The following is a 23,933-nucleotide window of genomic DNA, read 5'->3' on the forward strand; positions in this document are numbered from 1 at the left end:
GGGGGCAGGAGTGAAGCTTGCATAGAGCACCAAATGTGCTAGGGCCGCCCCTGTGTATGGCAGTGATTCTCAAACTGTATGGTGCGCCCCAGCGATGCGGCGCGGAGGCATAGCAGGCGCGCGACCAGGAGGAGCAAATGCGAGGCGGATCTAATATTATAGCCGAACTAATGTTTTGACGTCAGCATCTCTTTAACGGCAATGCAGTAAACAAATTGCTCTTTCGCCGTAGCCAGGGGTCTGCAACCCGCGGCTCTGCAGCCCCTCCGCAGTGGATCCCTGTGCAGTGTTGTGCCTGTCGTGCATATTTTTCACGAACAGTGAACTTTACGATCAGTTTTCATATGTTGAATGTGCACGTTAGGGAACGTCATCCACTCTATGGAGCATCTACCACTGCAGTGAGAATTGCCTTGCGCGAACTATGTTTTTGTTTTACTAAGTAACGGATGTAATTTTCAATGTAGCGAAGTACAATACTTCGGTTAAAATCTACTTGAGTAAAAGTAAAATTACCCGTTTCAAAAACTACTCAAAAAATTACAAAGTACACGAAAAAACTACTCAATTACAGTAACGTGAGTAAATGTAATTCGTGACTTTAAACCTCTGCTTATGACAATGCTTTGTAACATGTTTTCAGAAAATGTTGGCACAAAAAAAAGTTATAAAACCATACACTTTATTGTTTTTATAAAAAAACATGAAAGAACATGCATGCCTTACCTGGATGCAAAAGCATTGTTAACAATAGTTAGAGTGTTTTGAATTTTAATAAAGAGGCCTAACCAACTGGATCACGTGACTACAGCTTTGTCTTGTCAAACAGATACATGGTACAAGCATAGAGCAGTTTAAGATTATCTTTTTCCATTAAAATCTAAATGACATTTACAATGTTCAACAAAGCTCATTAAACAGAGTATTATCAAGCCAATTAACAAACAGAGAAAATACACCTATTAACATCAAAAGCAGTTTCAGTCTCTACTACTAGCATCAGAAGCTGTTAGCCCTCAGAATTTAGCTTGATTTCTTTCCTGAAGGAATGTGGTCAGATGGTCACATCTGAATATGTTCTCAGGTCAGTGAGATTTCTGATGACTCTTTGGCATCAGTTACTCTGAAGACTCCAACCTTCTCTTTGTTCAAGCTCCCCTTTTCTTTGTCTAAAAGTAAAGACAAAACAAATAAGAATCACACATTATATCTGCAAGTACATAGTGAATTTTCATTTCTGGGTTAACTATCCCTTTAAGTTTACTGTGGCATTAGCTAACGCTTACTCTTTGGAGACAGCAACATGTTAGCAAAATGCAGTCTAGATTGCAGATCAGGTTTAATAAAAGCGTAATTCTATTTCCAACACGAAAAATATACTTGCCATTTTGTGATGGTGCTTAAATTACTTTTAGATTGTATTTCAATATCTCAGACTGTAAAGACTGCAGTTTCATTTGTGGCAACATGAAAAGTTGTCATGTGATATTTAGTCAGGTATTTAGTCAGGACGTTTGGAAGCTCTTTTACAATAGCCCCAAATTAACACAATCTCTGCAACAACTCAAGAAACACAGTCTTTTAAAAATGAGATCATAATCATCAAAGGCTATTTTAGTAAATGAACTAGTCTCAGAACAAAAATAGATTTATTGTGCCTCAATGAGACCTGGCTGCATCCCCCTGAATATGTCCCCCAACTCTCTGGCTGTCATCGGCAGTGCAGGTTTATCTCCAGCATTTCCTTCAATAACAAGTTGGTATATGTACTAAACTAAATGTTAGGACTCTACAGTATGAAAAGCCCTGTTGGAACAAATGAATCACTCGGAAAGTGAAACGCTGGAGTGCTTTTACTTTGAATCAGCTTTGGGAAGTGTGTATCACAGAAGAATAAACAGAGAAAATTATCTTTCAGTTGAGTTTTAATGTTTTTCTGTTGAAATTATGTTAGGGTTAGGGTTACACTCTTGCAACACATAGCTAATTTTGAAACTATGCGTTTCAAAATAAAACCACCCCAGCGTTTCAGTTGACGGAAACCATTCTTTTGTTTAAAGGTGACATATTATGCCCATTTTACCGTAGTTGATATGGGGGTCTTAATGAAATGTCTGAAACATATTTTGGTCAAAATACCACAAGGATCATTTAAAACAGCACCCTTTTTACCCTGTCTAAAGCAGCCCTCCTCAGATTGACCTGTTTTGAGTGCCCCCCCTCACCCCTCCTCCCTCCTTCAGGAGATACAAACGCCCAGATTTTTAGCTATCCATTACCTCTATAGAAATATGGCTACTGGAGACGAAGATACAATCTTGCAACCATATCGTTTTGAACCAGAGTCAGGTGGGCCGAAGACTGGCTTTCGTAATAAAAGATAACTGGACTAGTGACAGAGATCTGGAAGAAACTGATATTTTCTATCTTATACTACAGTGCAGACAACAGGATCCAGAGGCCTGTCAGCACATCTCCAGGTTGGAGGACGACCACTCTACCCCTCAGCCACAGCCGCCCAGGGTAAAGGGTAGTAGCTGCTCCTTAGCTTTCTGTCCCAGGTGAGGGTTCTCCTGCTTCACACACACCCAAAACTGTGTGAGTGTGGATGTGGCAAACTTCATCTGGAGGCCACGGTCAGATGACACTTCCAGAAGTTTCTCCTGATAAGTGACAGGTAGCTTGTTTCCGTTTGCTTCGGGCAGGTTTTTCGCATCCTATCTTGAGATGACCTGAATTCCTCTTAAAAAACTCAGATGGCTTACCAAAATGACTCATGTTTTGTCTGGAGATGCTGCTGAAGATGTGCTGGCTAATCTCTCCCCACAGAAAAAACACACAGTGTAAATAACCCTATCTATGTTATGGTTAATATTGTTTCAATTTCCAACGGTACCATAGGACTGTAACCATTTGGACCTCTGAATTACATTATTTACTGTGTCATTGCGGTATTTCTCTGTGATGTGTCATCCTATGCACCAACTTTTGTTTTGTTTTTTGTTTTCTCTTTGGGTGGGGGGAATTATTTACTTTATTTATTTAATTAGTTTTATTTCATCTATGTGTGTATTTTTTAAATTTTGTTATGTAATATGTTCTGTAATGTTTAATGTAGAGTGTTCTGTACGCATGTTCTCTTACATTGTGAAAATATTCTAAAAAAAAAAAAAAAAAAAATTTCCGTTTCAATTTAATTTCCGTTTTCATATTACATGCTTTTATTTTGAAAGTGTTCCGGTAGAGACGCAGACTTCCTGTTATGAATCTGTAACTTTACAACGGAAAGGTTTGATGTTTTAGCAACCCTCCGGCTCCGAAGAGGCACAAGCTCTTACGGTGTTGTTTAGGGAAGGCTCAAATAAACCTGAAACATCAGTTAAAGTCTCGACCATCTTTCGGGGGATATGCTGCACAAAGCATTGGTTGGGTGGCAACTCGTGGACGTAAATCCCATTTTCCACATCGTGGATTATGATCTGTGAATCGCATTTCAGAGATCGAGATCGTAATGGCAGATCCTGTATCGTGCTGGCATCTGATAATGGTGGTGGACCACGATTGAGTTGGCAGCTGATGGTGGATCCTGATGGCGGCAGTGGACAATGACTGTACTATAGTGGCATCTGATCTTGATGGTGGATCATGATCGTGGTGGGTGCTGACCATGGACTATGATTACATCAAGATTGCTTGATATACAATGTTTCTCCTCAGATACTTGACCATTAATGACAATAACCCATTAATTCATTAAACTTAATTTATGCTTCAAAATGTTTATTCTAAGCAATGCTGCAAATACCCTTATTGTGCTGATGTTCTCCTTTCCCCTATTACATCTATTGCACTTCTGTCCGTCCTGGGAGAGGGATCCCTCACATGTGGCGCTCTAAGGGTTCTAAGTTCCTTTTACCCTGTTAAAAGGATTTTTTTGTCGTTTTTCCTTACTCTTGTTGAGGGTTAAGGGCAGAATTGTCACACCTTGTTAAAGCCCTATGAGACAAATTGTGGTTTGTGAATAGGGGCTTTACACATAAAATTTGGTTGATTGAAAAATTGTCGGCTCCAGCAGATATGGCATAGAGTATAATAGGCATATTTGGTTTTGTACACAACATTTACTTATTTTTCCCATTGTTCCATTTCATTGAATAGATACCAAAATGCATTACAGTCAAACAATTTGAGAAAGGTCATGGTTTAATTAAGTAAAGCACTTTGTTAAAACTAGGAAAGTGTTGTATAAATGAAGTCTATTTATGATTCCATTTAACATACTCCACACCGGCTGTGGCTCAGGAGGTAGAGCTGGTCGTCCACCAACCAGAAGGTTAGGCCAGGGTTCATGCACATTTTGACCAATGGATTTCCATGACTTTTCCATGACTTTTCAACAACTTTAAACCAAATTTCCATGTCCAAACATTTTGTGAAATCTCGATGTATACATGAGAACGTGACAAAATGTAGTATTTAAACTAGCAATGAGAATTCTAAGGCATACAGTATACCTTACGCATACGGTCTCATACTAACTCAGTTAGTTTGAGAGCGTATGCCTGCTTATATTTTGAGCGTATTTCTTTAACAGCATATTTATTATTTAAAACTCAGCGTAAATGAACGACATGAAAATATGAATATAACAAATTTCCATGACTTTTCCAAAACTTTTGGGATTTTATTTTTTTCCAGGACTTTTCCAGGCCTGGAAATACACATTTGACAATTCCATGACTATTCCAGGTTTTTCATGACCGTAGGAACCCTGTTAGTCAAAATACTGAACCCCAACTTGCTCCCAATGGCTGTGCTGGCAGTGCATGAATGATGTATGATGGAGAAGTTCCGCACAGGGATGGATGTATGAATGTGTGTGAATGGATGGATAGCAAAACACTACGTTTAATGCTTTGAGTGGTCATCAAGACAAATAAAAGCCCTCAATAAATACAGACCATTTACTTACTGGTCAGATGCAAGACAATTAAAACAGGAATAAGGCATGTCAGTAATCATTGATGGTTCAAGTGAGACCTGCAAGCTCCTGCCACTTTGTTTTGCATTCCAGAAAGTAAAGCACACCTGGCTAGAGGAGCCTTTTACCTCGCACTTCCAATTGAAGTTGTATAGTATAGTAGTAAATGAACTGGTCCAAAGTTAGTTTGGAACTAAACAAGATCTTGGTAGTTGTATTGGTTCCACTGTGTTCACTCAGTATATGGAACCACTTGGTTGAAGTAATATTAGTAGAAAAATATAATTTTTCTATTATCTACTTTGTTACATGAATTAAAAACACCCATGCTTCACAGAGATAATGGACAATTTGTTTATGATGTCTCAACAGGAATGTCTCACCAGTGTATTTGGTTGAACAGCCTGTTTTGACACTATATCTTTGACCGATTTAAATCCTGACTTAATTCTGTTAACTAAAAGGCCTTGAAGAGATAAGAAATTAAATTTTAGATGATTGTACAGCAAAACACAAAAGACTATTCGTTAACAATAAATGTACACTACTATAAAAAACTGAAGATTCATGAGTCTACTCACCCAGCATTTCACTGCGATCCAGCAAAATCTCAAGGTCCTTGTCACTGATCACCTTCCCCCTTGATGCTTTCATCTGCCTGAATTGAACACAATTTACAGCCAAATATTACTTTCTTACTGTATGTTATTTAAAGAGACATTTTAGGTCTTAACCGTCCATAGCACTTCACATCTTGGAACAGAGGATATTGTCTTACTTCTCAGTGTCTCTGTTTTTGAGCAGTTGCATGAGATCATCCAGATCAATGCAGCTCTTACTTTGGTTCAGCTCTGCCTTCCCGCCTTTAAACTTATCTATTGAGGACAGAAACATAAGAAAACAATTTATAATCAATATTTGTTAAATAATTTTCATTAACTTCAGTCCATTGCTTTCCCTTCAAAACGGAAATACAAGATGAGATCAATAGTAGTTATGGAAAATAATAAAACTTGTTTTTTCTATAACACTTTTCAAGGAACTTGAAGACACTTTACTTAGAGTTCAAAAGACAGATATACTGATAGGATAAAAGTAATTAAACGTATAATACATACATATATATATATATATATATATATATATATATATATACATATATATATATATATACATATATATATATATATACATATATATATATATATATATATATATATATATATATATATATATATATATATATATATGAACATAATCTATTGTGCCAGTGAATGAGGTGAGAGTAAACTTCATATCGGTATCCTATCAAAATGAAGCTTCTCACTCTTGTGAATGACCATCTGTTCCAGCTTCCTCTTTGCCGAGGCTCTCTCCAGGATCTTCTGGTCAATGGTGTTGGCTGTGACGAGTCGGTACACCAACACTGGTTTTGTTTGACCAATGCGGTGACAGCGGTCCTGCGCCTGCAGGTCTGCCTGGGGGTTCTGAAGTAGGGAAGATCATTATTATATGCCAGCTAATCTCAATATATGTATCGGAAATACTTTTAATGGCAAGAGTTTATTATACATGACTTTCACACACCCAGTCGCTGTCAAAGATGATGACTGTATCAGCAGCTGTGAGGTTGATCCCAAGTCCTCCTGCTCTGGTGCTCAGCAGGAACAGGAATACCTCTGGATCTTTGGAAAACTTGTTAATCTGGGGAAGAAAAATAGTGTGCTAAGCAGTAAAATGGACATGTAGTACTAACAAATGATTGACACATCACACCCACTCCATGTTAGCCTGTCGTTCAAAGCTGCTGTGGATCCTAAATGTAACTAATAACTGACCTTTTTCTGTGTGTTTTAGGTAGTACACTGTAAGCTTTGCAGAAGTATGGTTACATGCTAAAAGGAGATTTTTTACTAATTACATAATTTCAGCACTGGATGAAACATATGTCGACCTCGTGCCAGAGACGGTTGAAGTGTCCTTGGGCAAGACACTTAACCCCTAATTGCCCCAAATGGCTGTGCGGTGTGTGAATGGAATGTGTGATAAGAGTAGTATATTATGTAGAAGAGCTGTAAGAATATGTGTGATGGTTGAATGGACAAGTGGAGTTCAGTACGTTGAATGGTCTTTTAAACTGTATGCAGTACTTTGTGTTCAGATGCTCAGAAGACCTGTTCTGGAATACATGAGGCGCATTTTTTGACAGCAGTCAACAACAGATGTAGCCTGGTTGTTCAGAGTGTTATACTTTTTATCCTTACAGAGTAATTTACAGAATCCTGCTCACATTGCTCTCTACTATACATAAAGTTCAATGTTTAAAACTCACATTTTCATCTCTGTCGGAGTAAGACATGCTGCCATCCAGTCGGCTATACTGGAAGCCCCGCAAATAGCAGTAATCCATTAGTATATCCAAGATGGAGGTCATCTGACTGAAGATCAGAACCTGGATGACAAAAATCAATCACACATACAAGTTGAATGCAAGTTTAACTAACTTGCATTCAAGTTAGTTAAACTACTTGAATGCATTTATCTCCACCGTGAAGCATGGTGGTGGCAGCACCATGCTCTGGGGATGCTTCTCAGCAGCAGGCCCTGGAAGGCTTGTAAAGGTAGATGGGAACATGAATGCAAAAAAATATCACCAAATCCTGGAGGATAATCTGATTCTGTCTGCAAGAGAACTACGACTCGGGAGAAGATTTATTTTCCAGCAAGACAAAGACCCCAAGCATACAGCAAAAGCTACACAGAAATGGTTAAAGACAACAAGGTGAATGTTCTGGAATGGCCAAGTCAAAGCCCAGATCTCAATCTAAACGAGAATTTGGGGCATCTACCAAATACTGACCTGAAGGGGGGGAATATTTATGCATCATTTACTTATTATATATTTTTAATTAATTGACATTATTTAGTAAATAAGTGCACATTCTTTTCATGTTACATGATTTCATATATAAAAGCAACAAAAGGGGGGTGAATACTTTTTAAAGGCATTGTATCTTGATAACCGCAAATCCTGCTTGAAAGTACAGACACCGGGTCAGCCATACGTCAGGATGGAAGAAATACTATAAAGTTAGCAGAACTGTTTACACTCACATGCTCTGCATGGAAATAATACAAGAATAATAAAAAAAAAATGTTACCACAGAGATCAACTGAAATATGAATCAGAGCTTATACATTTCTTCATGCTTAACTCAGATTTTAGATGGCCATAGAGACATCTGTGAAACAGCAAAATTTGAATTTAAACTAGGGCTGTCAATCGATAACTTTTAATCACGATTAATCACCATTTCTTAATACCTGAAAAATCCCCATTTTCTATGTATATTGTTGTGGGAATGAAAATATAAATGACAGAAGGCAGATATATACATTTAAGATATATTTTTTTTTATTGATGACAAGACCAAATGATAGTTTTTTAGATTGAAAAATAAAATTAACATATAACATGCCACACCATAATTAAAATTGGCTGTCTTTGTTATGCCTCTGAGTAAACATAGGATGTGTAAGAGCCATTATGCAGTATGTGTGTGTATAGTTAAATATTTATGTTGGTTTATAATTTCTTATATTATCCAGGTTTGTAGTTTAAGTTTTGTACAGTTGAGCACTGTTTATGTTTTTTGCAACAGTTTGATGAAGCCGTAAGGCGGTTCTTGATATGAGGTGGGTGGTGAGCCAGCGGGGCTGGTTTAGTGACGCACAAGAAGATTGGTGAGTTTAAGGAGTCTGAAGGAATTGACTAAACAAGTTTTGACCATGTCATTTATGTGAAACGTGCGTGAAATGTTGAGTGACATTAACGTGAAGATGACGGGAAAGTGATGGTTAATATCAGTGCTTGAAACGAATAAAATACCTCACTTCAAGATTAACCCGCCTCCTGTATTCGTGGAACAGTGGGTTATCACGCAGGGTCGGGCCTGGTTAGTACTTGGACACGAGTCAGCTGTAGGAAATACTCCTCAGGCAAAATCAAGTGGCCGTCATATTGGAACGGAGTGGAACGGCCACTACAATAAGTCAAAACTTGAGATCGCAGCGGACTGCGCAGCCATCGTGACGAGGAGGAATCGGACAATTACCAGGGCGCACGGACAAGTGCCAGTGTGATCGTGAAAGGACCTGCCGCAGAAGTTACGCAGGAAATTGGATTATTGAACACGGACAGCAACTTGCGCATGTCAGTAAGGCTGTGGGACTATAAGAACAGGCTGCTGTCAAAGTGAGACGTTACATCAGCAATACGTCATGGCAGATGAGAATGATGATATTGACGCACTTGCGGACTACGACCACAAGAGGGCAGTAGAGCCCACGGAAAAGTCAATGGAGGAAAGGACCCATCATCACATCCATGCCAGAAGAGGAAAATTACGAATGTTAAAAAACAAGTCAAACGAAATGGATCTATTAATGGAAAACAACTGCAACTTGGAGAAAGTTAAGTCAAGGCTGGAAGTTCTTAAAGCTACTTATGAGGACTTCAAAGAATGCAACAGTTCGGTTCTGCTCTACCTTCATGAGGGTGAGATAAACAAGGACCAAGAAGAGTGGTTCTATCCTAAGGAAGATAGGGTGCAGGAGTTCATTCAGAAGACTGGAACGTGGATTAATGATGCTGAGTTGGAAAAAGAAAAGTCTCAAGAAATTGATGAGGCTGTAACTCATATGGAAAGTGTGTCTATGGTGTCCCAATCTATCGGGTCAAAGTCTGGCAGTGGAAGTAGTAGAGCATCTTCTGCTCGCTTAAAGGAAGAAGCCAAGCGAGCAGCTCTGGAAGCTAAGGCAGCCGTATTCCAACAAAGGCAAGCTTTAGCATTGAAGGAAGTACAGTTAAATATGGAGAAGGAGGAACCGGAACTCAAAACCGCTCTGGCAGTGTCTAATGCTAAAATCAAAATCTATGAAGAATATGATTCTATGAAGTCTATTAAGAAAATCTATGAAGAATATGATTCCCCTGGGCGGCTGTGGCTGAGGGGTAGAGTGGTCGTCCTCCAACCTGTAGGTCGGCGGTTCGATCCCCAGTCTGATCCATCTGCATGCCGAAGTGTCCTTGGGCAAGATGCTGAACCCTGAATGGCCCACCATAGAATAACAAAGTGCTGCAAGTAGATGCACTGTATGAATGTGTGTGAATGGGTGAATGTGAAACTGTACTGTAAAGCGCTTCGAGTGGACTTCATCAGACTAGAAAAGCGCTATGTAAATACAAATCCATTTACCATTTAAAGGAAATGAAGTATGTAGATGCTGTCAATCTGTCACACACTCATTTAAAGAAGGAAATTGCCCAGCCAGAAGCAGGACACCGTCGAACACACGACCCCATCAGGGATGAAAAGCCTCCTGATAGGATGCTTACTGCAAGTGGAGCTAGATCTAAAGAACACAGAGGAGAAAAATCAGCTGCAACATCCCATGGGGTTCTTCAGGACCAAAATGACACCACAAAGGATATCTTCAATGTCATTAAGCAGCAGGCTGACATCACAGAGCTGCTTGTGAAAAATCAGAACTCGGCACGTCTGCCAAAACGAGACATTCCTGTTTTCTGTGGTGACCCACTTGATTTTAGATCATTTCTCAAGGCTTTCGAACACACTGTGGATTCCAGAACAGACAACAATGCTGATAAACTGTACTTCTTGGAGCAGTACACACAAGGTGAGCCACAAGAGCTTGTGAAAAGTTGCCAGCATATGCCAGCACATTGTGGTTACCATGAATCCATGCAAATGCTGGTTGGTCACTATGGCAACTCGCTGAAAATTGCCACAGCATTAATGGAAAAGGTGTTTAGCTGGCCACAGATAAAATCAGAGGGCGGTGTGGCACTGAACAGTTTCTCTCTCTTCCTCTTGGGCTGTCGTAACGCTTTAGAAGATGTGGACTACATGGATGAGTTGGATAACCCTACAAACATGAGAGTTATTGTCTCCAAGCTGCCCTACAAAATGAAAGAACAATGGCGGGCACTTGCATTCGAGATCCAGGAAAAGAGTCAGAGGAGAGTAAGATTTAAAGATCTAGTCGCCTTTGTGGACAGGCAAGCAAGGATAATCACAGACCCTCTCTTTGGAGATTTGCAAGGCCCTGCTGCTGAAAAGAAGGAAAAGAAAGTTTCAATGATGGAGAGAAATTTCCAGAAAGAAAGAATAAAAGGAAGCAGCTTTGCTACAGATGTGGCCACAGCCGAAGAGAAAGACAATGAAAGGTCAAAGACATGGAATTTCGGTACATCAAACACTGTAGCTTTCACTAAACCATGCTTGTTCTGCAAAATGAATCACACACTAGAGGAGTGTTGGTGTATTGCAGAAAAACCTCATAAGGACAAGCTGGATTTCATATGGAAGGCTGGACTTTGCTTCGGATGCCTAGTTAAAGGGCATCTAAGTAAAGACTGTAAAAAGAAAATGTCATGTCAAACATGTTCTGGAAAGCATCCCAGCATGTTACACATTTACAGAGACGAGGACGCCTACAGCCAGTCAGGTGTAAAAAGGCAAGAGGATGCTTCTTCAGATCAGGCTGTTGTCTCCAGTGCATTAGTAAGCCTAAGCCAGAAGAAAGACCCCTGTGTTGGGGCCGGAGACAAGTGTGTTCTTGCCATACTTCCAGTCTACATCAAGGCAAAGAACGGAAACAAAGTTGTTGAAACGTATGCGTTTATTGACCCTGGGAGCTCAGCAACCTTTTGCACAGAATCTTTAGCAAGGCAGCTCAATCTTCAGGGAAAAGGAACTGAGCTGATCTTAACCATAATGGGCTCAACAAAGGAAGTGAAAAGTTGCCTTCTTAGAGATCTGGAGGTCTGTGGAGTTGAGGAAACTAGTTTCATCAGCATGCCAAAGGTCTTTACTCAAAAGAGCCTTCCAGTAAAAAAGGAACATATTCCCATGGATGAAGACATACAAGCATGGCCGTATCTCCATAACGTGAGGCTGCCACACATCGATGCTGAAATAGGGCTCCTCATCGGAAATAATGTGCATGAAGCTTCCGAGCCATGGAAGGTTATCCACAGTCAAAGCAATGGGCCATATGCTGTGAAAACAATTCTTGGTTGGACTGTTAATGGTCCGCTCAGAGAATGCAGGGACAGTGCTTTGGACGGTGATGAACAGCAGCAAGTCACGATTAACCGAATCTCAGTAGAGACAAGTGAATGCAGTGGCTGTTGAACTTTCGAACCGCCATTACGGGGTGAAGACGGATTACTTCCTCTGGAATTGTAAGAGCCATTATGCAGTATGTGTGTGTATAGTTAAATATTTATGTTGGTTTATAATTTCTTATATTATCCAGGTTTGTAGTTTAAGTTTTGTACAGTTGAGCACTGTTTATGTTTTTTGCAACAGTTTGATGAAGCCGTAAGGCGGTTCTTGATATGAGGTGGGTGGTGAGCCAGCGGGGCTGGTTTAGTGACGCACAAGAAGATTGGTGAGTTTAAGGAGTCTGAAGGAATTGACTAAACAAGTTTTGACCATGTCATTTATGTGAAACGTGCGTGAAATGTTGAGTGACATTAACGTGAAGATGACGGGAAAGTGATGGTTAATATCAGTGCTTGAAACGAATAAAATACCTCACTTCAAGATTAACCCGCCTCCTGTATTCGTGGAACAGTGGGTTATCACGCAGGTTAGTACTTGGACACGAGTCAGCTGTAGGAAATACTCCTCAGGCAAAATCAAGTGGCCGTCATATTGGAACGGAGTGGAACGGCCACTACAGGATGTTGTTTGGTCTTTTAATCACACTCAAAGCAGTGTTAATTTTGGCAGCTATTTTTTTGATTTAGTCTTAGTCTTAGTCTTTTGACGAAAATGCATATTAATTTTAGTCTAGTTTTAGTCATTTTTATCCTTCTTAGTTTTAGTCGACGAAAACAAATTACATTTTAGTCTAGTTTTAGTCACATTTAATAGCCACATTAAACTCCTTATCTTCCCTTCTCAGGTCCAGGGACCCCCTGTGCTGTGTCTACAACTGCGTACTAGTCTAGCTTGCAGTACTTAGGTTGTCCATTAGATGTCCCTCCTATAGGTCTATAGCAGGGGTCGGCAACCTTTACTATCAAAAGAGCCATTTTGCCCCCTCTTCCCCCAAATAAAATTTGTCTGGAGCCGCAAAACATATTTGATAACAAAGCTGATAAAATGTTATATAAAGTTATACTATACTAATCTGTAGATTATTGCATTTATGAAATTATAGAATAAAGAAAACTGTTGACATTTTATTTATTTTTACCTGTTACAACAAAGGGAAACACCAAATGCTTATGAAGAGGAGAAGAAAATACACAGGCAAGTGTAGGCCTACTTTGAAATAAATTAAACGCAGAACTATGTAGGGTTATTTGAGTCATCCCCATATTTGTGGGAAATGTATGCAATAAGAAGTACCCTATTTTGAAATAAATAAAAACATATAGCTGCAGCCTATATATTTTAGTTGGCGTTGGCGAAATGTGAAAACAAAAAGTGAAAGCAGATCAGACCAGAGGAGGAAACTGCAGTTCGGTAGAAACCAACTGCAGCTTCTGCTCTGATCCAGAAGCTGCGGCGCTGATCTCAGAGCAGCTGAGACCAGAGGAACTCTGTGTTTTCACTGTTTCCATAGTTAAGAAGTCAGTGACCGGCCTGCTTCACATGAACGAGCTCTGATCTCACTGTCTCTCTGAGCGAGTGCGCGGGGGCGGAGCCTCGGGACCGGTGCGCTGTCTGGCAGCACACACACACACAGGCACACACACACAGACACACACACTCGCCGCTCCGGGTACTTCATGACGGCCTGATACGATTATGTTTTTAAAAATTGTTGTGACTTAGTCAACCGCCAACATTTTCGTTTCGTCTCGTTAACGAAAATTAAAATAGATTTCGTCATAGTTTTTATTTTCAAAGATCCATTTCGTTACGTCTTCGTCTCGTCTTAGTCATGGGAAAAGGGGCGTTAACGAATATTTTTCGTTATCGTTATCGTCAACGAAATTAACACTGACTCAAAGAAAACCTTTATTTTAAACAATTGGGGGATCTGGTTAAATAAATACTTTTTTCTTTGCTTTTTTAAATCAAACAACCAAACCGTACACAATTAAATGTGAATATGAAATCTGAATAAGAGTCCATCTGTAGAAGCAGTGTTGTGCCAGTTCACACTAAAAAGAATGAGTTCCAAGTTCACTTCATGTAGATGAAAATTAACTAGTTCACGTTCATTTTTTGATTTGGATGATTTAGGTGACAAACATAGGGTCATGTGTTTGGTTATGAATCAATGGTGTCGGATCAAGTCTGCTTGTTGCTCCGCTCATTTTAACATTGAGTCCTTAGTGTGAGCACAAAATGTAGACAAGTCATTTTCATGTTTAATTGAAGCCTCATAAAGTCAGGAGCGAATCAAACAAATACTAAGTTATTTCATGTTCTGATCTGGTCGTAATAACTAAAAAATAGTGTTTATTAGTTTACGTGAGAGCACAGTGGAGGACGACACAGAAACTCCAGCTCGGTACGTTTGCTCTGATCATGACGCAGCTGCGCTCATCCCTGAGCAGCTGTGACCAGAGAAATTCTGTATTTCACTGTTCTTCTACAAAGTCACTTACCGGCTGCTTAACATAAACAAGCTCTGATCTCACTACGTGTGTCATTCTGAGCGAGTAAGGGGGGCGGGTATGGGTACATGGAGCGGGTCATTCTGCGCATGAGTTAGCTTTGACAGCCCATTCACTAGAGCACAGAGATCCTCCACAGCGGTTGTATGTGTGAAAACAAATGTCTGAGTGAGAGCCGCCAGAGTTTCTACTGTCTCCATCTGACCCTCCAGTACAGAGTCCGCAAAAACTCTGAAGGAGCTGATGTGCGAACACATCAGGAGATCCTCTGCAGGACTCACCGCGGGTAAGTGGGTGTGTTGATGACGTTTCTATCTCCAGATGAAAAAGTAGTACCACACATATAGACAATGTCAGAGACCTCATGGTGATAAGAGCCAACACTTGCGTAGATGTGCTATAAACAGATCAGAACCAGGATCAGTCCTGGGACCTGAGACACTACTGTCCCTAACCTACCAACACAAACAGCAGCAAATTGTCATCTTAGTCAGCAGAGGGCATACTAATGTGCATTGTGTCACATAGGCAAGGAGCAGTGAGAAGCTAGATATAGTTAGCTGCATTTGCCAAATCTTTGCACATGGCACAATTATTGTTCTTCCCATTTTTTAAGTTGATGTGATAAAACGCAACATTCCATTAAAGACTATGTGAAGCAATTCAAAATACATTTTCTAAGTTTGCCACACTATAGAGCAAATTTGATTGGTTAAAAAATCTTGATAAGAAACTGGCAAGTATGTAAAAGTAGGGTTCAGAATCATGAAAAAAAATGTCTGTATTCTGCTGCACTCACATAGCACTCCCTAACTGGGTGTGACACAGCAGCCGCAGAAGCCACGCACTTGTGGGGGGAAATTCCTGCATCTGTCAAGGTCTCTAGTTCTTATTGAGGTTTGTCTTGTCCATCGATGACTACTGACAGCCAATATCGTGATAAAATAAACAGTCCACCTGACTCTGACTGGAAACTGACAATCCTCTCAGACCTCCACACTCATTGCTCGGAAGATACTAGTCACTTCTGTATTGGTACAGATTTAGCAGGGTTGTGATTGGATTGAAGTGTGATTGGACACATTCGCACACGCACAACAGGCTGCAGTATCGCAGCTCCAACTTTGTGTTTGGCGAACCAAAACCCTAGACGTCTGGACAGCGGTTTCGGTTTTGATTCGAGAATTGTTACAGCCCTGCACAACCCTGACAATTATTATAAATGATACAGGTGTAATGAATTTAAAATGGACAAACTGTGTATACTGGTAGACTTAAGCTTGGTTGTAATCTGTGTACCGTATTTTCCGCACTATAGGGCGCACTGGATTATAAGGCGCACTGTCAATGAATGGTCTATTATCGATCTTTTTTCATATATAAGGCGCACCTGACTATAAGCCGCATTAAGGGAAACAAAAGTCTGTCTGTCAATATTAAGACACATGATTGATGTGATTAAAACACCTAACCTACGAGGTGTGAAAAGTACCGCCCTGACCGGGCAGCTTATTTTATTAGTTAGATCTACATGTAGTTATATGGTTGGCTCTTAGCGTCCTGGCTCACCTTGTGTCCCCTTTTCTTCAGTGCAGGAAGCAGTCTGTCCAGGATGAGAAACTTCCCGGAACTTTGCACCAGCTGCTCATCAATCTGTGAGACGGCAACAGTGAGGTGAGAAAGACAAGGAAAAATAAATGAATTAAATAACTAAATAAACTGAAATAAACCACTTTCCTGTTGATTTAATATTTGCATCTAAATATTTGACCATTGCTGCTCCCAATAACCTGGTAACTTTTAATAAAAGTCACCGGTCCAAATCCCCAGGTCACCACAGAAGCCACCGACATCGCAGCCACTCAAAGTCTCCAGAGGAGTTACAAAAAGAGTCGGAGAAACGAGTGACCTCCTTTTTAATTCATTTTTTTTTCCCTTTTAATAAAAGTTAATGTGTACTTTTTACACATTTTGACTAATGGATTTCCATGACTTTTCCATGACTTTAATAACTTTAAACCAAATTTCCATGACCAAACATTTTGTGAGATCTCTGTGTATACATGAAAAAGTGACAAAATTTAGTATTTAAGTTGACAATGACAATTCTAAAGCATACAGTATACCTTGAATTACACAAATGAATGAGACAATAGTTTGATTGAGGTCTTTCTGTTGTAACCCATGGCATGTCCTTTTCAATTTGTAGTCAAGCATGGTTAAATCTACACTTCCCTGGCATTATGCATTATCCCGCCTGCTTCCACACCGAACTTTTCAATTAGTATGAGAGAGTATGCCTGATTATATTTTTAGCATATTTCTTTTAAAGTATATAAAATATTTAAAACTCAGCATGAATGGACATGAAAATGTGAATATAACAAATTTCCATGACTTCTCAAACTTTTGGGATTTAATTTTTTTCAAGCACTTTTCCAGGCCTGGAAATAAACATTTAACAATTCCATGACTTTTCCAGGTTTTTCATGACCGTAGGAACCCTGAAGTTAGAGTAACAGATGTCTGTGCATTACCTTGTACTCCTGGGTGGCGGAGTCGAGGGGGTACTCTATCAGGTATGGGTGGTTACAACATCTCTTAAGTAGCATTAGAATGTTTTGCAGCTTCAAGTTTATCTGAGCATCCAGTGGGCTATGGACATCCAGCACTGGAGAGGAGCTGTAGAGTGCCAGATGAAATGTGTGTGGAGATTATAATTAGGCCGATATAAAGATACAGGTGGAGCCTCTTATGCAGTCTTAAAGAGTGATTCTGTAGAGTACATGCCTCCAGAACATGACAAGTTTTGGGTAACAACCAAAACAATCACATAACTGTGAAAAATATATAAACAGATGAGATTCCAAACAGTTTGACAGTAATAGCTTCTTGAACCAAATATCACTGTCTTATACAACTTTAGTCTGCATTTGAGATGTGTGTAGACAGTGCTGACCTCTGCTTTGGCTCCTTGCTGACCTTCTCCAGATATTTTTCCAGGTTGTATGGTGTTTCTCCATCTGTTTCTTTGTAGTCCATCACCTTTCTACAATGACGCTTTGGCCTGCCACTTGACATCAGCATTACAGGAGCCTCTGTCTAAAACAACAACAGAGGACCATTTCACCTATAATGAGATCATTTATGTTTAGCACATAAAATGGCTGATACTTCAGAGACATCAAAAAGGGTCCATACTGAACAAAAAGGCGGTTGCTACAATACAAAAATACTTTAGGACAGTGAAGGAATTTCATTGAGATGCAACATAAAAAGCTCATTCCCAAAGTGTATCTGCTGTAACTGCGTTAGAGAATCAGCTGCACTACACCAGGTCACCATCTTATCAATGTTTTGTGTTGTTCTCTATAATACCATTCAAAATTCATTTCTTATCATTTTAAATATTCAGATTATATTCAAATCTTTGATTAAATTTAACCTAACATAAATATGTACCATGTTAAGCATTGCAACTCAGATATCAATATCAAAAAGATAAACATAAATAGTTTTATTATTGAACCACATTCATATTTCTAACAGACATGTCATTTTATTCCATCCAAATAGACTTTATATAGAACACTTTAAATAAACATGTTTATCTCATTATGATTGCAATAATAAGTTTGTCATTAACCCCACCAACTAGCCTGGGTGCCAGACGAACTTAGCCCCGCCCACAACATTTTCGGTCGGGAAGTTCGGTCTGGAGTCGCTCCGTTGGGGAGAAATTATCTCCGAACAGAAGCTGTTCGGATCAAATTGTCAGGGCAGGCTTCATACGATGGACAGATGATAAACAGTTAGGTAATCAACTACGTCATCAAAGAGCGCTTGGGTTGACTTTGTTTTCCACAAACATGCCTGCCACTGGAGAGCTGAGATGTGTAGATTCTGCCATTGAGTCTGTTTTAGGAGACATCGACAGCGCATTCATTTTGATAGAGGAACAGAGAAACGCAGTCAAGGCATTTGTAGATCGTATAGATGTTTTTGCCGTCCTTCCTACGAGATTCATAAGTCACATACTACGTTGCTCTGATTGATTGTAGGTCTATCCAATTGAGCGAAGAGGGATTTTTTTTCCTGGTGCGGCTGAAACACGCCCCATAATCACAGCCCAATGGAGCGCTCTCAGACTCATATTCTGACTAGAATTATGAGTATGACAACGTCAGGCTACCTACCAACCACACTCGTATTCAAAATTGAGAAAGCTTACTACAGTCGCATGGTTTTTGGCAGTGGCCAAGACTTTGAGAGAGTTTGCTTACTTCCTATACCTGGACACTGCACGTTTGATGGATTCTCCCTCGTCTGCCTGATCCTTGAAACGTCTTTTGTGCCTCGTCTTAAAGTGGCGCTAAACACTGGACGTTTTGCAAACAACTTTTCTAAACATAACATGCGCACAGCACGGTCCTTATGAAAAACAAGCCATAGTCTTCTGCCCGTGAGGGCTGAAATGCCGTGAGGGCGTGTCTTCGTTTTTTTAGCTAGCGGGCATGCGACCACAAATACACCTTAGCGGCTGCACTTCACGGAGATTCATGTGGGAAAATGCGAGCAGTGCCGGATGGGAGGCTTCTTTTTATTATTATTTAATGGCAATTGGCACCCAGCCTATGGTTCATTACTGGCACCTAGTGGCTGGGAAGTGTTAACATCGATCAAGCTAAATAATACAGCCTGCGTGATGGCAAAACCTTTGAACATTTCTTTAATAAAAAATCGCCTGTGTACCAATGATTATGGCGCAGCGTGCCAATGATGGCACGCGTGCCATGTTGCTGACCCCTGCTTAGGGATGGGTATCGTTTTGTTTTTATCCGATACCGGTTCCTAACCAATACTTTTAAAACGATACCGGTGCCTAAACGGTTCCTGAACCGATACTTTTTTTTTTTTTAAAGTGCACAAAATGAAGCTTGACGTCATTTAAGAAAGGCTTTTTTATTGCCAAATATATGAACTGTTTAAAGTAGATTATAAATATAAATGAATACAAAAACTTTTTAACTTAAAACTATGAATAATATATGAACTGTTAACAAAAGTTTACACTATACTTAAATAAATAAAAATAAATACAAAACACACACACTCTGACTTCGGTGCCTGAGTCAATTGAAGACCGAGGGTCGCTTTTCACTCGGAGACCCCCGTTTCTCCGCGGCTGGGGCCCCCCTTCGCCCCCCCAAATGCGGACGCTTTTGTGAAACATTTCTCGGCGTGGTCTTCGTTCCTCCCGCCACCAGCCTTTCCAAGCCGACCCGGAGCCGGTCGAGGCGCACCGCCACGGAGGAAATGCGCCCGGCAGGGCCAGCCAGCGCCAGGGAGAGGTCTCGCACACTCCTCCCACACCTGCACGGAAGTCCTGACGCACGCGGGGCGCGGTAAGCGCGGGGACAAGAGTTTGTCCACCGGCAGCCGCGGGGGCCCAGCGGGAGCTGCAGCTTCCCGTTAAGGAAGGAGCGGAAGTGTGAGGAGGCGGGACGAGCGGAGACCTCAGGCTTCGATTGGCTCAGGCACCGAAATGAAGCACCAAAATCTCCGTTGCATTTCGGTCCGGGTAGGTACCGGTTGTATTGGAACCGGTTCCAATATGGCACCGGTTCTCGGTACCCAACCCTACCCCTGCTTTGGTGCGTATGCGTTCTGGGCCACATATGAATATTGTGATACTCTTCCCCCATCAGACAATCTACTCTGTCAGCCCCACCACCATGCAGGTTCATCTTACATCCTGCCCCCCCACACATGCCTATGGCTCCTACTTCTCCACCTTTCCCGGTAAACTCATGCCTACCAAACACAGCTTCGCCTCAGATCCTAATTATGCTTCCTATTTAGGTATGTTAAAAGTGTGTTTAAATTAATTTTTTTATGAGGTATTTTTTTGTAGTTTTTCCTTCCTCTTGTTGAGGGTTAAGGGCATGGATGTCGCAGCTTGTTAAAGCACTGAGACAAATTGTGATTTGTGAATATGGGCTATACAAATAAAATTTGATTGTGACTCAGTCATACTGTTTAATGTTTGTTTGTTATACTGTTGTTCTCCCTCCCTGCCTAAGGATGGTGCTGTTTACTCTGTTTTGCCTGTGAGTTTTAGGTCCGGGCTGGTGATTGGACTGGAAACTGATCGAGCTTTCATTAAAAAGCTCACCTGCCGATGCGGGTTTGCCTTAGCCTTTTTCCTGCCTCCCAACACGACCATGCGGACTTCGCTATAATCTTTCTGATCTCTGCTGTTCTTTAATTGCTTTACTTGTAAGATTAGTTGGAGCACTGCCAGAGCCCTACAAAAGTAACTCCAGCAGGCTACTGGTGTGCATGTTTCGAGTGGGACCAGTGCTCACAGCCCAGCACTATGGCGCTAGACTAGCATTCGCCAGAGAACACCAGAATTGACAGGTCGCCACTCTTCCCTTCACAGTTGAGAGAAGGTTCCCACTGAGCACATGTGACAGGCGTGGAAAAAGTCTGGAGACACCATGGTGAACGTCCAGCATGAAAGGTTTGATGGTGGGTCAGTGATGGTGTTTGGAGGCATTTCCTTGGAGGGTCGCACAGACCACCATGTCTTGCCAACGGCAGGTACGGGAATAAAATCCTCAGAGCGATTGTCAGACCTTACGCTGATGCAGTGGGCCCCGAGTTTCTCTTGGTGCAGGACAATGCCCAGCCTTATGTGGCCAGAGTGTGAAGGCAGTCCTGGGATGACGAAGGCAGTGATGAGATAGACCGGCCCTCACGTTCCCCTGACCTAAATCGCCAATGTCGCCAAGTACCGCCACAAACTGTCCAGGAGCTCACTGATCCAGGTCTGGGAGGAGATCCCCAGGACACCATCCACTGACTCATCAGGAGCATACCCTGACAATATCAGGAGTGCCTACAGACACACTGATAACATACACACTACAGAGATACGTTATGAGTTGCAGTGATGAAATTCATGCAATTTGATCAGCCTAAATTGGTTTGTTAATAGGCCATTGACCATCACCAAATCAAATGCATCTTTACAAAAAGGACACTGATATGTGAATGCTGTTCACAAGGTACAAGGTAGTTGTAAGCAGTATATAGTTGTGTAAGCCATGCATAATAGTCTTTGAGCACTTATTGGATTAGGGCCATGCCTATATTTTAAATGGTTTACAAACAGCCATGTCTGACCATGATTTTAGGAGCCGGTGTTATGCTTATTCTCATTTTCAGAAGAAATGCGTTTCTTTCTTCTAATGCATAGATGTGTAAATCTGCTCAATTATTCATTTTTAATATGCACTGCTCAACAAAATTAAAGGAACACTTTTTTATCAGGGTATGGCATGAATTCAATTGCACTTTTTTGATAATTATCTGGTCAGTTGAGTAGCAGAGGGGGTTGTTAATCAGTTTCAGCTGCATTGGTGTTGATGGAATTAACAACAGGTGCACTAGAGGGGCAACAATGAGACGACCCTCAAAATAGGAGTGGTTTTGCATGTGGAGGCCATTTCAAGTTTCTCCCTCTTGATCACTTTCACTGGTTTTTTAGTGTTGGCTTTAGCTAGAGTCATTATCTCTACTGGGAGCATGAGGCGATTTCTTAACTCTACAGAAGTTGCACAGATTGTCCAACTCCTCCAGGATGGCACATCCATGCGTGCCTTTGCAAGGAGATTTGATGTGTCTCCCAGCATAATCTCCAGAACATGGAGGAGATTCCAGGAGACAGGCAGTTAATCTAGGAGAGCTGGACAGGGCCGTAGAAGGTCCTCAACCCATCAGCAGGACCGATATCTGCTGCTTTGTGCAAGGAGGAACAGGTTGAGCACTGCCCGAGCCCTACAGAATGACCTCCAGCAGGCCACTGGTGTGAATGTCTCTGCCCAAACACTCAAAAACAGACTTCATGAGGGTGGCCTCAGGGCGCGACGTCCTGTAGTGTGCCATGTGCTCACTGCCCAGCACCGTGGAGCTCGATTGGCATTTGCTATAGAACACCAGAATTGGCATGTCCGCCACTGGCGCCCTGTGCTTTTCACAGATGAGAGCAGGTTCACCCTGAGCACCTGTGATAGACGTGAAAGGGTCTGGAGAAGCCAAGGAGAACGCTATGCTGCCTGCAACATCGTTCAGCATGACCGGTTTGGTGGTGGGTCAGTGATGGTCTGGGGAGGCATATCCATGGAGGGACGCACAGACCTCTACCGGCTAGAGAACGGCAGTCTTACTGCCATTAGGTATCGGGATGAAATCCTTGAACCCATGGTCAGACCCTACGCTGGTGCAGTAGGTCCTGGGTTCTTCCTGATGCACGATAATGCCCGGCCTCATGTGGCAAGGGTATGCAGGCAGTACCTGGAGGATGAAGAAATTGATGCAATTGAATGGCCCTCACAATCACCTGACCTAAACCCGATAGAACACCTCTGGGACATTATCTTTCGGTCCATCAGAAGCCGCCAGGTTGCTCCTGAGACTTTACAGGAGCTCACTGATGCCCTTAGACAGATCTGGGAGGACATCCCACAAGACACCATCCGTTGTCTCATTAGGAGCATGCCGCGTCGTTGTCAAGCATGCATACAAGCACATGGGGGCCACACAAGATATTGAGAAGCATTTTGAGTTGCAGAAATTGAATTTTGGCAAAATGGACAAGCCTGCCACATCACTTTTTCACTATGATTTTTGGGGTGTCTATAAAATTGAGCCCTCTGTAGGCTGAAAACTTTTATTTCCATCAAAGGTGTGGCATCCTTTTGTTCCTAAGACATTAAACTGTCCATATCAGTATAAATATCCTACATAATTTTTTTTCACAATGAGATCTGATGTGTTTTCAAAGTGTTCCTTTAATTTTTTTGAGCAGTGTATTTTAGTCCTGGGCAGCCACTGTGTGCTCAAGAACAACAAATAATCAAATGAACAATAAAACAGACTCATCTGTTCCATAATGTGGAACAGGTAGATCTTGATTTTTTTGTTCTTTGACTTTAAGGATCTCTTCAGCTCTAGTTCTTAGTAACCTAAATTACACGTAGGAAAGCAGTTGGCACATTTATTAATACTTTCTCTCAGCTTTTTAGATATCATAGTCAAAGCACTTCTCACTGAATTCTCACACTCACAACTTTGTTTGAGACTCAGGGAGACAAATTCACTCCATACTTCAATACAATCTCTGATGTATCTTGAATTACATTCTGGACTTCCTCGATTCATTCATCTACTATTTGTTGAGCTAGTCTCAGTTTATCCCCATCAAAGAGCCTTAGTGTG

At 41.1% G+C, this 23,933-nt stretch overlaps 1 protein-coding gene across 2 annotated transcripts in view; it reads right to left on the bottom strand.

Moving 5' to 3' along the window:
* Positions 1–661: 661 nt before the first annotated feature.
* hells (helicase, lymphoid specific) overlaps positions 662–23,933 on the bottom strand; it is a 56,346-nt gene continuing 33,074 nt past the window's right edge. For both annotated transcript variants that reach the window (XM_061087537.1, XM_061087535.1), the window contains exons 15-23: positions 17,608–17,750; positions 17,186–17,330; positions 16,218–16,301; positions 7,314–7,433; positions 6,569–6,685; positions 6,309–6,468; positions 5,760–5,856; positions 5,563–5,639; positions 662–1,169 (exon numbers count right to left, since the gene is read on the bottom strand). In XM_061087537.1, the coding sequence (XP_060943520.1) occupies positions 1,081–1,169; positions 5,563–5,639; positions 5,760–5,856; positions 6,309–6,468; positions 6,569–6,685; positions 7,314–7,433; positions 16,218–16,301; positions 17,186–17,330; positions 17,608–17,750 (1,032 nt within the window). In that variant the 3' untranslated portion in view covers positions 662–1,080. The remainder of the gene's footprint in view (positions 1,170–5,562; positions 5,640–5,759; positions 5,857–6,308; positions 6,469–6,568; positions 6,686–7,313; positions 7,434–16,217; positions 16,302–17,185; positions 17,331–17,607; positions 17,751–23,933) is intronic.

Source organism: Limanda limanda, chromosome 15, assembly GCF_963576545.1.
Source record: "Limanda limanda chromosome 15, fLimLim1.1, whole genome shotgun sequence".
NCBI classification, from domain to species: domain Eukaryota; kingdom Metazoa; phylum Chordata; class Actinopteri; order Pleuronectiformes; family Pleuronectidae; genus Limanda; species Limanda limanda.